This window comes from Podarcis filfolensis, assembly GCF_964270895.1.
Source record: "Podarcis filfolensis genome assembly, chromosome: 18".
NCBI classification, from domain to species: domain Eukaryota; kingdom Metazoa; phylum Chordata; class Lepidosauria; order Squamata; family Lacertidae; genus Podarcis; species Podarcis filfolensis.
The window spans coordinates 10,150,212-10,165,398 of record NC_139622.1 but is presented as its reverse complement, the minus strand read 5'-3'; the positions used below and the strand labels follow the sequence as shown (position 1 = coordinate 10,165,398).

Genomic DNA, 15,187 nt, shown 5'->3' with positions numbered 1-15,187 from the left:
TCAACCTGTTTGGAAAAGACTCAAATCTGCTTCTGGTTGGGTCTCCAGGGCATTTATCAGTGGAACAAAGGATTGGCGTAAACGACGTAACACGGAAACCGCTGCACGGCTGTCGTCAAAATCATCGCCGACTTTTCTCAGTCGCCGAAGAATTTCTAGGCGAGTTTGCAAGTCTCCATCCTGTTTCAGCCTAATTGAGTACGGTTTCCCCAATCCTCTGGTGTGTATTATCAGTGAATCTTCCACCGAAAGACAATGACTTTTGCTTCCCTGCCCTTTGTTATCCGATTGCGCAAAATCAGCAGCAGGCTAGGAGATTCTCTATCTTGAACATCCACCGTTGAAAAATCTGCTCCTTTGACTTGAGGATTACTGCCCTTGCCTAAATTCCAGCCATTGTTCATCTCTCTGCAAGTTCCAGTTCTCAGCAATGTAAACCTCCCCCTTCTGCTTTCCAATAGCCTTTGGGGAGAGGCACACCTAGGATTTTTGCTTTTGCAGATTCCTTGCAGCCGGCTCTTTCTTCCTAGTCCAGTCCACCCATCCTTTCTCTTCACTTCTCTTGAAATCCACTCCCCTTCTCGCTGGCTCTCTCGCTGGAATGGGAAGGCTTTTGGAAAGGAAACTTTGGGAAAATCCGTTTGGGGTTCCAAATAAACGCCTGGGCCCATAACCTGTTAGAAGTGCTTGCTGCTTGATTTATTTGATCACTTACAGTTTCTGGAGTTCAGAGGCTTTATTCATGAAACAACTATTTGTGGGATGAGTAAAGATGAAAGAGACAAAGATCTTGTGTTGGGAGAGAACAAGAATATGACTCGGCACCCGGTGATGTCTAGATCGCCCTCGTGTTGTTTAAAGTAACTCATACATTAACTAGAAGCTCAGAAGAAGGAAATGTATTTGCTTTTCTCCAACAAAAATCAGGGCTGTTTCGAAAGGTTCAGTTCACCATCTTGATTCAAAATAACCCCCCGTTTTATCCAAATATAGAGGAAAACCAGTTCCCTGATCTCAGGAATGATTGTGCAAAATCTGGATAAAATCAGGCATCCAAATATAGATGAAAAGCGGCTCCTGATCTCAGGAACTGTCATGCAAAGTTTGGTCACGATATCCTAAGAGGTGTTCAAATCCAGAGCGACTGGGCAGCCGTCCAAATTGCACAGAAGATACATTAAAATTATCTGTTAAAAGCCAGAAGTTAAAAACCAAGCGGACCTAAAAAATAATAAATTCAAAACATCAATAAAATCAGCTGTTCAAAATATACATTACAAGGAGAATTTACCTATTAAAATGCATGCCAACTTTATACATTTGGGTATAAGTTGTTGTAGATCAGCAGACAGGCACTTACTGATTTTGTTCCGTTTGAAATGTGCTTCTTGTAAAATACCTCGAAGCAATTTCACAACGAAAAGCATCAGCGATAAAAACAATTAGAACGTTTTGTTAAAAACCCAACCAAAACCAGTTTCATCCGTAAGATCATTGAGGGCAGAGAAGAGAAATATCTAAGAAAACAGGAAATTTTCTGCTAGATGGAAGTTATTGCCCATTAGCTTAAAGGGTTCCTGGAGAGGGTTGCAAACTTCCTCCTCCTTTTTTAAAAACACAACCCCAAGATCAGTCCAATGCAAAAGAGAGAATAAGAAAACGTTATTACAGAGAGACACCAGATGGCAAAAAGCAGCTCAAAAAAATGCAAACAATTGGACGCCCATTCTTGAATGATGCACAATGCTAAAAATAAATAGTATTAATTAGTATGATGGTTATCAATCGGAAGCCAACCGTTCTTCTTTGAAAACGCTAGCGTGCAGCATGTTGTATGCTGAAAGGAAATTACAGCCGTACCTCGGCTCCCGAACAATCAAAAACCAGAAGCGAGTGTTCCGGTTTTCGAACGTTCTTTTGGAAGCCGGACGTCCAACGGAGCTTCCGCAGCTTCTGATTGGCTGCAGGAGCTTCCTGCAGCCAATCGGAAGCCACGCTTTGGTTTTCAAACATTTTGGAAGTCAAACGGACTTCCGGAACGGATTCTGTTTGACTCCCGAGGTACGACTGTATATGAAAATGATGTACCGGTGGTATTTGATTCCTAGTAAGTTAGGGAAAATGTATAGAACAAGCAGAAATACCTGCCGGAAATGTAAAGAAAAAGAAGGTACCTTTTATCATGTGTGGTGGACGTGTAAAAACATTCTGGGAGATGATATATAATGAAATGGGGGGAAAAGTGTTTAAAATAACTTTTGCTTAAATAGAAGCTTTTTAAATTAGGAATTATAGGTACTGAGATTCCAAAGGACCAGGAACGACAACAAGCCGCAAAATTAACTGGAAAGCTCAGGAACCAAGAGGACAAGAACTTTTAAAAAGAATGGGGAAAAATTATAATTTATTTAGGAGATCATTGTAAGCAGATGAAAACACCAGCAAGATTTTGAATCTCCCTTGCAAGGTAACAAAGACTATGGACAATTTGGACGGATAAAAAATGTGGATAACGCATTGATATGCTGTTGTAAATATTGAAATTAGGACCCATGGAGGGGGGGGGGAGTCTTGAGATTCAGAACAATCTCTTTATATGGACTTTTAATTGATTTTGCGATAAGTTTATATTTTTGTAACGGCTTGGCTCTCCCACAGAAGCGAGACACCGGCAGTAAAGGTTTATTGCTCAAACACATAAATCACTCCTCAGTGTCTGACTACAAGTTTGCAGTTGCCTGAGTCTAAACTCTGCCCCTTCCTCTTCTTCCAACAGGGGAAAAAAACCCTTTCGCTTCCACTCTTTTCCTCTCCTCTCACTGACCTTTTCGAGCCTTCGAGTTTTTGGGGTAGCTATTCCTGGCCTGGCAAATAGAAGGGGAAGAAATGGAGGCAGTGAGAGATTTTACTTTCTTGGGCTCCGTGATCACTGCAGATGGTGACAGCAGTCATGAAATTAAAAGACGCCTGCTTCTTGGGAGAAAAGCAATGACAAACCTGGACAGCATCTTAAAAAGCAGAAACATCATCTTGCCACCAAAGGTCCGTATAGTTCAAGCTCTGGTTTTCCCAGGTGTGATGTATGGAAGTGAGAACTGGACCATCAAGAAGGCTGATCGCTGAAGAATGGATGCTTTTGAATTGTGGTGCTGGAGGAGACTCTTGAGAGTCCCATGGACTGCAAGAAGATCCAACCTCTCCATTCTTCAGGAAATCAGCCCTGAGTGCTCACTGGAAGGACAGATCCTGAAGCTGAGGCTCCAAGACTGTGGCCACCTCAGGAGAAGAGAAGACTCCCTGGAAAAGACCCTGATGTTGGGAAAGATGGAGGGCACAAGGAGAAGGGGAGGACAGAGGACAAGGTGGTGGGACAGTGTTCTTGAAGAGACCAACATGAGTTTGACCAAACTGCGGGAGGCAGTGGAAGACAGGAGGGCCTGGCGTGCTCTGGTCCAGGGGGTCACGAAGAGGCGGACACGACTAAACAACAACAATTCCTGGCCTCTCCCCTTCCGTCTCTGAGCTAAGATTGCTATTTTGTGGATCTTTGCTATCTGCTGCCTGCTCTCTGTTCTCTGAAGCTATGCCACTCGGCTGCCTCTCCTCCCTCTCACATCCCAGCTCACATTCCAATCTCCTCATCTCTCTTTGCCTGCTTTCATTCCCAGCCTCTCTCAGCTCCGGAACGAAGCTGACATTTTTAAAAATCAAATGGAAAATATTTCATTAAAAAAGAGAAAACGCCAGCGTGGCACAACCGCAGCGTAAGACGTGAGATCCAGGTTCCGATACCCCAGACAGCACCCACCTGCTCCTCTGTCGTCCATACGGGTCGGGCTTGCTGCACCCGGATGATGTCCTTGAGGCTCTGGTACCAGCTGTTGGAGCCGCCAGCCAAGCTGATGGTGGCCGTGAAGATATGGCTCCAGTCCTTCCGCATCTTGCCAGCCTGGGCGTAGAGGCGCCGCGAGCTTTTCTTGGATTCCGGGGCCAGCCACTGGCGCATGGCTTTGACGCCCTGGCGGCTGTCCGGCTCGCAGAAGACCACGATGGGGAAGTACTGGACGTAGTTGAGCCTCTCCACAGCTGCCGGGGTGATGTCCAGAAGCGCGTGTTTATCCTGGGAGACAGGAAAGCGACAGATGAGGCCGTCAATCGTGCATCCAGGGCGGCTATCTATCTGAAACCAGGTGTGCAGCCTGGCAGGCATTTTGGACTCACAGCTGTCCATGGAGGCGCAGGTCAGTTCTGTGTCCAGGGCAGCTCCATCTGGTACGCAGGATGAGACCCTCCCTGCCTGTGCATTGTCTCTCCAGAGTGGTACATGCTCTGGTTATCTCCCGCTTGGACTACTGCCATGCGCTCTACATGGGGCTGCCTTTGAAGGTGACCCGGAAACTACAACTAATCCAGAATGCGGCAGCCGGACTGGGGACTGGGAGCGGACGCCGAGACCACATAACACCGGTCCTGAAAGACCTACGTTGGCTCCCAGGGAGTTTCCGAGCACAATTCAAAGTGTTGGTGCCGACCTTGAAAGCCCTAAGCATCCCAGTAGACCTGAAGGAGCATCTCCACCCCCATCGTTCTGCCTGGACACTGAGGTCCAGCTCCGAGGGCCTTCTGGCGGTTCCCTCCCTGCGAGAAGTGAGGTTACAGGCAACCAGGCAGAGGGCCTTCTCAGTGGTGGCGCCCGCCCTGTGGAACGCCCTCCCGTCAGATGTCAAGGAGATAAACAACTATCTGACTTTTAGAAGACATCTGAAGGCAGCCCTGTACTTATAATGTGTGATGTTTAAATCTGATTTAAAAGACAAGACATTGCATGGTTCAAGAAAATAATAATAATAATAATAATAATAATAATAATTATTATTATTATTATTATTATTATTATTATTATTATTTATACCCCACCCATCTGGCTGGGTTTCCCCAGCCACTCTGGGAAGCTTCCAACCAAATATTAAAAACAATACAACGTCAGACATTAAAAGCTTCCCTAAACAGGGCCGCCTTCAGTTGTCTTTTAAAAGTAAAATACCGTATTTTTTGCTCTATAAGACTCACTTTTTCCCTCCTAAAAAGTAAGGGGAAATGTGTGTGCGTCTTATGGAGCGAATGCAGGCTGCGCAGCTATCCCAGAAGCCAGAACAGCAAGAGGGATTGCAGCTTTCGCTGCGCAGCGATCCCTCTTCGCTGTTCTGGCTTCTGAGATTCAGAATATTTTTTTTCTTCTTTTCCTCCTCCAAAAACTAGGTGCGTCTTGTGGTCTGGTGCGTCTTATAGAGCGAAAAATACGGTAGTTGTTTATTGCCTTGGCATCTGCTCAGTTGGCCCCTTTGCTACAAGGAGCAAATCCCAGAGTCTCCAAGTACAGATGGGGACGTTCCCTAGAAAGCTTTTGCCAGTCCGTGTGGACAATGCTAAGCTGGAGTGACCAATGCGTTGACCTGATAGAAGGCGGCTCCCTGTTTAAATCACCCCTCTGTTGAGAGCCAGTGTGGTGTAGTGGTTAAGAGCAATAGTCTTGTAATCTGGGGAACCGGGTTCGCTTCCTTGCTCCTCCACATGCAGCTGCTGGGTGACCTTGGGCCAGTCCCACTTCTCCGAAGTCTCTCAGCCCCACTCATCTCACAGAGTGTTTGTTGTGGAGGAGGAAGGGAAAGGAGAATGTGAGCCGCTTTGAGACTCCTTAAAGGGAGTGAAAGGCGGGATATCAAATCCAAACTCTTCTTCTTCTGTTCAGAACTGTGGTGGCCATGTGGGATTCCTATGAGGAATTATGAAAACGTAGCAAGCCATTGTGTCAGCAATGAACGCATTGCTTTCACTGGGCTTGAGCCATTTGACACGAGTTCTGATTCCATCCCACAAGCCTCTGCATCTCTGTCCATTTTCTCTACTGTCCATTTTCTATGCCTGACAGGCACATAAAGGTAAAGGGACCCCTGACCGTTAGGTCCAGTCGTGACCAACTCTGGGGTTGTGGCGCTCATCTCGCTTTATTGGCCGAGGGAGCCGGCGTACAGCTTCTGGGTCATGTGGCCAGCAGGACTAAGCCGCTTCTGGCGAACCAGAGCAGGGCACGGAAACGCCGTTTACCTTCCCGCTGGAGTGGTACCTATTTATCTACTTGCACTTTGACGTGCTTTCGAACTGCTAGGTTGGCAGGAGCAGGGACCGAGCAACGGGAGCTCACCCCATCATGGGGGATTCGAACCACCGACCTTCTGATTGGCAAGCCCTAGGCTCTGTGCTTTAACCCACAGCGCCACCTGCGTCTAAGCATTCTAAAACACAGACCAGTTGCTTCACCAGGCATCCTGGGTCATAAAGACAGAAGGTAGTTCTGATGTAGCTTTTGTTAGTTTTGCTAATTTTAGGGCCAGGGAGAGAGTTCAGGAAACAGAGTTCACAAGGATATGGTAAATACTATATTTCTGTCCTGTTTACTGCCTGTTTATGACCTCCGGGGTTTGCTAAATGCATTCCTTCTGGATTCCTGTTTTATTTTTGCATGCTCAAAGTAGTCTTTGTAGTTAAAAGGATTTCTTGGATCTAACTTTGTACCCACGTAGTGGTTGTTTTTGAAATGCTCAGAGGACCTCGGATTGGTTCTTACAAGTGCTGTGTTAAAAGTTCTTTGGTTAATAAAAGGGACCTGGGCCAGGGTGTGAGAGGCGTTTATTATTGGCACATCCTCCCAGAGTCTTGCTGGCCAAGCCTCGTGTGTTTTGTTTTAATCAGGGTCCGGTCCTTTCCTTCGCCTTCAGAACGCAACACAGAACCATGAGGACTAGCGTCTTATTTTGAAGGGAAGGGCTTCAGAGCGAGGGAGCATCTGCTTCCCACCCCCTCGGACCCCGCTTTCGTGACGTTCCCCCCGCCTCTAACCTGTTTTGCAATATGCCACACGGAGTCCAGCTTGATAACCTTTGATGAGCTCCCTTCTCTCGCCACGCTCTCTAAAAATGGGGAGGGAAAGAGAGAGAGAGAGATGGATATTGTTTTTCCATCTTTGACTGCGCAAGAGTCGGTCAAAGCACAGTGAGTCGGACTACATATGAAGACCTGGCCCTCCCAGCCCCACCGGACCATAGCTGTCAACTTACAGATTTGAAAATAAGGGACCAGCAGCCTCGAAAATAAGGGATCAGCAGCCAAAATAAGGGATTTTCCAAGCACAGGTATGTTCGACTTTTGAGCCCCTCCGAGCCAAAGGCAGAAAGCCCAGCCTCAAGTGGTGGTTCCCACAGCGCAGCAACCCGGCAAAGGGGATGCAGCAAGGAAAACCACCGTCACCTCTCCGCTGGGAAGCGCTGAGCAAAGGCGAGTCCCCAGGCAACGCGGCCAATTTGATGGGCACAAGGCATGCAAGCTCCACCCCTCAGTCGTTCTTAGACTCCTTATTGGGTGAGCAACGCAGCCAAGCAACACAGTTGGAGCCTCCCTGGCCGGTAGGGAGGGAGGGAGAGGAGCTGCTTCCTTTGAAACCCGGGAAATTTAAGGGACATCATCAATAAGGGACAGCAGCAGGACACAGCGCTGGGATAAGGGAGTTTCCCGCCAAATAAGGGACGGTTGACAGCTATGCACCGGACTCGGGTCGTGGGGAAGAAGGCTCACCTGCAATCTCAAACTGATCCGGCAATTCGGTGCTGAGTTTCTGCATGGCGATGTCGGCGATGGGTCCCAGGATCACGACCGGGCGCTTAAAGGTTGCTGCCGGGGAGGAGGAGGAGAGGAGGAAAGTCAGAGGGGTCCTACTCATTTATTGCATCTATATCTCCCTCTGTCACGGAGGAGATCAGGGCAACATTTTCCAGGCAATGCTCTGTGTATGTTTCGGACTACAACTCCCATCATCAACCGCCGGCCAGCATGGGAATTGTAGTCCAAAAAGATCTGGAAGGCGCCAGGTTCCCAAAGGCCAGTGGTTAAGCCTCGTGCATAACGTTGCATAAACATACCCAGTGTTGTTTTTTCCCTAATAAAATACAATGTTTAGAGGTACTCTCATTTTGACTCAAGAAAACCACCATTTTATAGTTCAAATCGGGGGAAATAAATACCACGGACCCTCTGGATACAGATATAATTCGTTCCAAGGGTCCGTATGTATCCTGAAGAATCCAAAAGTAGAGGCACCGCTTCTGTGCATGCGCACGGTGCGATAGAGCGCTTCTGCGCATGCGGCGAAACCCAGAAGAATACACTTTCGGGTTTGCCGCGTTTGCAACCCGAAAGTTACGTTTCTGTATAGTAAATGGACAAAAGTACAAAGATTCAGAGAATGTTTAGGGATATGCGGACCCCCCAGAAAAAAAGCACTGAAAATACCCAAATATACTATTATTGACCTTGTTGAAGAAGAAGAAGAAGAAGAAGAAGAAGAAGAAGAAATAAATTTTATTTATATCCCACCAGAAGACGAAGAAGTAGTAATAAATTTTATTTATACCCCACCCTCCCCAGCCAAGACCGGCTAACACCAGGTATAAAAACAATTGATTAAATTACAAGTAAAAAACAAGATTAAAACACAACATTAAAATGCAGCCTCATTTCAGCAGTAACTCCAATCAAAAACTTGGGGGGGGGGGTGCGTGAAAACATCAAATCTTCACCAAGGCCAACTATCCAGACTGGTCCTACATGGGCCAGAAAAAATAAAATAAAATAGTGAGGCCCTAAGCTATAGCTTTGGGATGCGGGTGGTGCTGTGGGTTAAACCACAGAGCCAAGGGCTTGCCGATCAGAAGGTCGGTGGTTCGAATCCCCACCACGGGGTGAGCTCCCATTGCTCAGTCCCTGCTCCTGCCAACCTAGCAGTTCGAAAGTACGTCAAAGTGCAAGTAGATAAATAGGTACCACTCCAGCGGGAAGGTCAACGGCGTTTCCGTGCGCTGCTCTGGTTCGCCAGAAGCGGCTTAGTCATGCTGGCCACATGACCTGGAAGCTGTACGCTGGCTCCCTCGGCCAATAAAGCGAGATGAGCGCCGCAACCCCAGAGTCGGCCACGACTGGACCTAACGGTCAGAGGTCCCTTTACCTTTACGCTATAGCTTGTTTAGCTTATACGTAAATTTGACACTGCGCACCGCTTAGTCCCCAGAAACAAAGCAAACTGCCCTCACCTTCCTTCAGAACGACCCTCTCGTACGGCGGGTAGTGCCCTTGCTTGGTGAGGGCAGACAGGTCCTCGCGACTCTTCCGTAGGTTCCTCTTTGCTCCTCGCAGGCCCCGCAGTTTCCAGAACTCAGCCCTCGGCCCTGAAGAGGCGGCCCCCGCTGTGGCCTTGAGGACGGACTCCAAGCTGGCGATCTGTTCTGCCCTGGGGTGCAAAGGAGAACCACGGGATGGGTTGGGTGGAGGGTATTTCTCTTGGCAATGCCCCATAGATTCTCTATGGGGTTCAGGTCAGGCGAGTTTGCTGGCCAGTTAAGCACAGTAATCCCATGGGATTATACCCATGACACAACCTTGATGGCAGAAAGTGAGGAGGAATTAAATAACATTTTAATGTGGGTGAAAGAGGAGAGCGCAAAATATCGTTTGAAGCTCAGTATCAAAAAAATGAAGATCATGGCCACTGGGCCCATCACCTCCTGGCAAATAGAAGGGGAAGAAATGGAGGCAGTGAGAGATTTTACTTTCTTGGGCTCCACGATCACTGCAGATGGTGACAGCAGCCACAAAATTAAAAGACGCCTGCTTCTTGGATGAAAAGCAATGACAAACCTAGAGAGCGTCTTAAAAAGCAGAGACATCACCTTGCCAACAAAGGTCCGTATAGTAAAAGCTATGGTTTTCCCAGTAGTGTTGTATGGAAGTGAGAGCTGGACCATCAAGAAGGCTGATTGCCGAAGAATGGATGCTTTTGAATTCTGGTGCTGGAGGAGACTCTTGAGAGTCCCATGGACTGCAAGAAGATCAAACCTCTCCATTCTGAAGGAAATCAGCCCTGAGTGCTCACGGGAAGGACAGATCCTGAAGCTGAGGCTCCAAGACTTTGGCCACCTCGTGAGAAGAGAAGACTCCCTGGAAAAGACCCTGATGTTGGGAAAGATGGAGGGCACAAGGAGAAGGGGACGACGGAGGACGAGATGGTGGGACAGTGTTCTCAAAGCACCAGTGTTCTCAAAGCGGCCAGCATGAGTCTGACCAAACTGCGGGAGGCAGTGGAAGACAGAAGTGCCTGGCGTGCTCTGGTCCAGGGGGTCACAAAGAGGCGGACACAACTAAACGACTAAACAACAACAACAAAAAATGCAGCCAATATAATTTAAGGGCTAGAGTCTCCATTAATTCCAATTGGTCTAACTCTTGAGTATTTCTAATGCTGGAATTTATCAATAGGTCTACTCTGAGTCTTTCTAATATCGGATTATATCACCCTGTGCAGCCAATACAAATAGCTATACAGTCTCTGCTAATTGCAGTGCGAGTCTTAACTAATATTGTACGAAATATTGCAATACTGTGCAGTCAGTAAAGGTAAAGGGACCCCTCATCTCGCTTTATTGGCCGAGGGAGCCGGTGTACAGCTTCCGGGTCATGTGGCCAGCATGACTGAGCCGCTTCTGGCGAACCAGAGCAGCGCACGGAAACGCCGTTTGCCTTCCCACCGGAGCGGTACCTATTTATCTACTTGGACTTTGACGTGCTTTGGAACTGCTAGGTTGGCAGGAGCAGGGACCGAGCAACGGGAGCTCACCCCACCATCGCGGGGATTCGAACCACCAACCTTCTGATCGGCAAGTCCTAGGCTCTGGTTTAACCCACAGCGCCACCTGCATCCCGTGCAGTCAGTACTGTATACTGGTTAATACAAGGTTGTCTACTCTGACTGGGACTACCCCCTTGTAAAATAAGCCAGATCACGAAGAGTTGGACACGGCTAAACAACATAGGCAAACTGCGGGAGGCAGTGGAAGACAGAAGTGCCTGGTGTGCTCTAGTCCATGGGGTCACGAAGAGTCGGACACGACTAAACGACTAAACAACAACAACAACAACAAACAACATAGGGACCCTCAGAGACAGCCCATCTCCCGCCAGGATACCTGTTTCGGTTTGGGATAATGCCCTTGTCGAGTTCCTGGAGATCTTTGCCCATCCGCATGGCTAGCCAGCTTCCGACCTTCCCCCGGTACATGGTGTCCACCACGTGGAAGACCTCACCACGGGTGAAGCTCAGAGCAGAGGGGGCGTCCTTATCAAAATCGAAATGGGTGCGGATGTAGAAGGAGTCACCCACGTTGGACTTCACCATCTTCCTGTAGACTGATAGGAGGAGAGAGAGAGAGAAACAAAGGCTTGAACGTTTTGATGTATTTTTAATCTTTGTTGGAAGCCGCTCAGAGCGGCTGGGGAAACCCAGCCAGATGGGTGGGGTACAAATAATAAATTATTATTATTATTATTACATTGAACCCCAGGCAGGCGACCTTGCTCTCCATAACGCATGGGTTGGCAAACTAATGCCCGGGGGCTGGATCTGGCCAAATCGCCTTCTCCATCTGGCCCACGGACAGTCCGGGAATCAGTGTGTTTTTACATGAGTAGAATGTGTGCTTTTATTTACAATGCATGTCTGGGTAATTTGTGGGGCTTGCCTGGTATTTTTAAAGGTAAAGATAAAGGGACCCCTGGCCATTAGGTCCAGTCTTGGCCGACTCTGGGGTTGCGGCGCTCATCTCGCTTTACTGGCCGAGGGAGCCGGCGTACAGCTTCCGGGTCATGTGGCCAGCAGGACTAAGCCGCTTCTGGCGAACCAGAGCAACGCACAGAAACGCCGTTTACCTTCCCGCCAGAGCCGTACCTATTTATCTACTTGCACTTTTACATGCTTTCGAACTGCTAGGTTGGCAGGAGCAGGGACCGAGCAACGGGAGCTCACCCCGTCACGGGGATTCGAACCGCCGACCTTCTGATCGGCAAGTCCTAGTTAAGCAATGGCAAATGAGGGCTGGGGGGGACACGGCAATGGCGAGTTACTCACTGTCCTGCTTATTCTGAACGTGCAACGCCACCTCTTCGCCCGGCGACAGCTCCAGGAGGTACTGAATGGCCTCTTCGCGGGTGAGGTTATGAAAAACTTGCTCGTTCACCTGTGGGCAGGAGCCGGGGAGCAAGGAGTAAGGAAGCAAAGAGAACAATGTTCCGCACCTCTGTCTGAATGCAAACTTGTTTTGACCTCTGAAATAAGACTCTTCCAAACTGCTCTGAGCAGTGCTTCTTAGTAGAGCATAGGTAAAGGGACCCCTGACCGTTAGGTCCAGTCGTGGCCGACTCTGGGGTTGCGGCGCTCATCTCGCTTTACTGGCCGAGGGAGCCGGCGTACAGCTTCCGGGTCATGTGGCCAGCATGACTAAGCCGCTTCTGGCGAACCAGAGCAGCGCACGGAAACGCCGTTCGCCTTCCCGCCGGAGCGGTACCTATTTATCTGCTTGCACTTTGACGTGCTTTCAAACTGCTAGGTTGGCAGGAGCAGGGACTGAGCAACGGGAGCTCACCCCATCGCAAGGATTCGAACTGCCGACCTTCTGATCGGCAAGCCCTAGGCTCTGTGGTTTAACCCACAGCGCCACCTGCGTCCCTTTGGTTGAGCACGAGACTCTTCAAAATCAGGTTCGTGCTTTCAAGTCTCGCAACAGGCAAAATTTCCCTGCATTGCAAGGGGGTTGGGCTGGATGACCTTTGGGGTGCCCTTTTTTCTCTCTGCGTCACACTTTCAGGATAAAAATCTGCTTGTGCCACACCACATTTTGTTTTTTACATTGGAAAACTAACTAGCGGTTCTGGATTTATAACACAGAACCCAGCTACTTTACTGGGTCAGGAGACTTTGAGACTCTTACTATAAACAAGTCTCTTACCTATGTTCCTTAACATAGGAGAGGTCTCATTTGAGACAAACAAACTCTCATCTCCCCACCGAGCCTTCCTCTTTTCTGACCTTTTCGTTTCTGATACATTTGCAAAGCTACCTATCCATATTCTGCAAAAAAAAAACACTATTCTTTTGGTCCTATACTACACTATACTGAAATGTTCAGACGTTTCTTAGATTGCCCATTCTGTTCTTCAACAGAGAATGTACAGAAAGGTTTATTTTTCAAAATTCAGCCATCTATACAGTTTTGCTAAATAAAAAACCCCCACTGTGTTCCAATTTTTCCGGCGCACAGTAAAAAGGTAAAGGACCCCTGGACGGTTAAGCCCAGTCAAAGGCGACACTGGGGTTGCGGCGCTCATCTCGCTTTCAGGCCAAGGGAGCCGGCGTTTGTCCGCAGACAGCTTTCTGGGTCATGTGGCCAGCGGGACTAAACCGCTTCTGGCGCAATGGGACACGGTGATGGAGACCAGAGCGCATGGAAACGCCGTTTACCTTCCCACTGGAGTGGTACCTATTTATCTACTTGCACTGGCGTGCTTTTGAACTGCTAAGTTGGCAGGAGCAGGGACCAAGCAACGGGAGCTCACCCCGTCATTGCGGGGATTCGAACCACCAACCTTCTGATCGGCAAGCCCAAGAGCAGGCATAGGCAAACTCGGCCCTCCAGGTGTTTTGGGACTACAACTCCCATCATCCCTAGCTAACAGGACCAGTGGTCAGGGATGATACGTACGTTTCCGAGCACAATTCAAAGTGTTGGTGTTGACCTTGAAAGCCCTAAACGGCCCAGTATACCTGAAGGAGTGTCTCCACCCCGGACACCGGGGTCCCTCTCCCGAGGGCCTTCTGGCGGTTCCCTCTCTGCGAGAAGTGAGGTTACAGGGAACCAGGCAGAGGGCCTTCTTGGTGGTGGCACCCGCCCTGTGGAACACCTTCCTGTCAGATGTCAACGAGGAAAACAACTACCAGACTTTTAGAAGACATCTGAAGGCAGCCCTGTTTAGGGAAGCTTTTAATGTTTGATGCATTACTGTATTTTAATATTCTGTTGGAAGCCGCCCAGAGTGGCTGGGGAAACCCAGCCAGATGGGCGAGGTATAAATAAATTTATTATTATTATTATTATTATTATTATTATTATTATTATTATTATTATTGGAATTGTAGTCTCAAAACATCTGGAGGGCCGAGTTTGCCCATGCCTGCCTGAGAGGTTCAGTGGTTTAGACCACAGCGCCACCCGCGTCCCCATCACATCACAGACCTTGCGGAGATCAGGCAGATCAGGCGAGGGATCTGCTTACCTGAAGGATCTGGTCTCCCTCCTGGATCCCTTGGCTCTCGGCCGGGCTGCCTTCCTGCACCCCGGCAACGAAGATCCCGACATCGTTGCCGCCGGCCAGACGGAGACCGATGCTCTTGGCTTTTATGAAACGAACCAGTTTCGAATCGGGGCTGTATCTGAAACAGGAGAGGACGAAAAACGCTCTCAGGGAATGTGAATGTATGGTTATTGGAATGTGATCTTGACCCGGCAGGGCTCCCTGAGATATAGATTGGCAAGCCTGTAGAAATCAACGGACAGACTGTGGGAATGTTTTTAACGGAGGTGTGGAAATGGCGTCTGTCCTTTATGTGATATGACTCTTGGAGAGTGTAAAACCCACACAGGAGATGTTTGTTTTCAACCCGCTTGTGAAGATTATCAGAGATCACAAAGAAAGGAATATATGATAACAACAAGAAGATGAGGAAAATAACAAAGAGACTATCTGGACAGAACTGGATAGAACAGGGAAGTTTTTAACGTGTGATATTTTACTGTATTTTTGGTTTTTATGGAAGCCGCCCAGAGTGGCTGGGGAGGCCCAGCCAGATGGGCGGGGTATAAATAAATTATTATTATTATTATTATAACTGTTTAATTAAAGCAGCAGCAAGAGTGATGTTTGGACCCCTTTCGGAGCTTGAAGTATGGGTACCCCCAACAAAATTTTAAAAATCTGGCTGTATAATTTGGAACTAATGTGATTTGGAATTAATGTGATTTGATTGGCCTGTTAATAAAAATTATATTTAAAAAAGAAAAGAAAAAGAAAAACACTCTCAGGGCCAGGATGCGTGCGGCCAACTCTGGAGCCGCTAGGACTCTGCCATGCTCCTTACCCATAATTTGTGCCGGTCTGGGAGGCAAAGGTGTCAGTGTGGGCATCGTAGTCGTTTTCAGGGCTCCCTTGGACTTCTGGCGAGGGGGACAGGACACAGAGACAGTCTGAAAACCAC

General features: G+C 48.3%; 2 protein-coding genes across 8 annotated transcripts in view; one reads left to right on the top strand and one right to left on the bottom strand.

The window, feature by feature from the left end:
- Positions 1-15,187, top strand: part of GAMT (guanidinoacetate N-methyltransferase) — a 215,843-nt gene that overhangs the window by 29,807 nt on the left and 170,849 nt on the right. The gene's annotated exons all lie outside the window — the stretch shown is intronic.
- Positions 1-15,187, bottom strand: part of TJP3 (tight junction protein 3) — a 51,964-nt gene that overhangs the window by 9,242 nt on the left and 27,535 nt on the right. For all 5 annotated transcript variants that reach the window (XM_083594437.1, XM_083594435.1, XM_083594438.1 and 2 more), the window contains exons 10-17: positions 15,071-15,146; positions 14,209-14,365; positions 12,008-12,116; positions 11,070-11,289; positions 9,141-9,337; positions 7,630-7,725; positions 6,898-6,968; positions 3,809-4,120 (exon numbers count right to left, since the gene is read on the bottom strand). In XM_083594437.1, the coding sequence (XP_083450563.1) occupies positions 3,809-4,120; positions 6,898-6,968; positions 7,630-7,725; positions 9,141-9,337; positions 11,070-11,289; positions 12,008-12,116; positions 14,209-14,365; positions 15,071-15,146 (1,238 nt within the window). The remainder of the gene's footprint in view (positions 1-3,808; positions 4,121-6,897; positions 6,969-7,629; positions 7,726-9,140; positions 9,338-11,069; positions 11,290-12,007; positions 12,117-14,208; positions 14,366-15,070; positions 15,147-15,187) is intronic.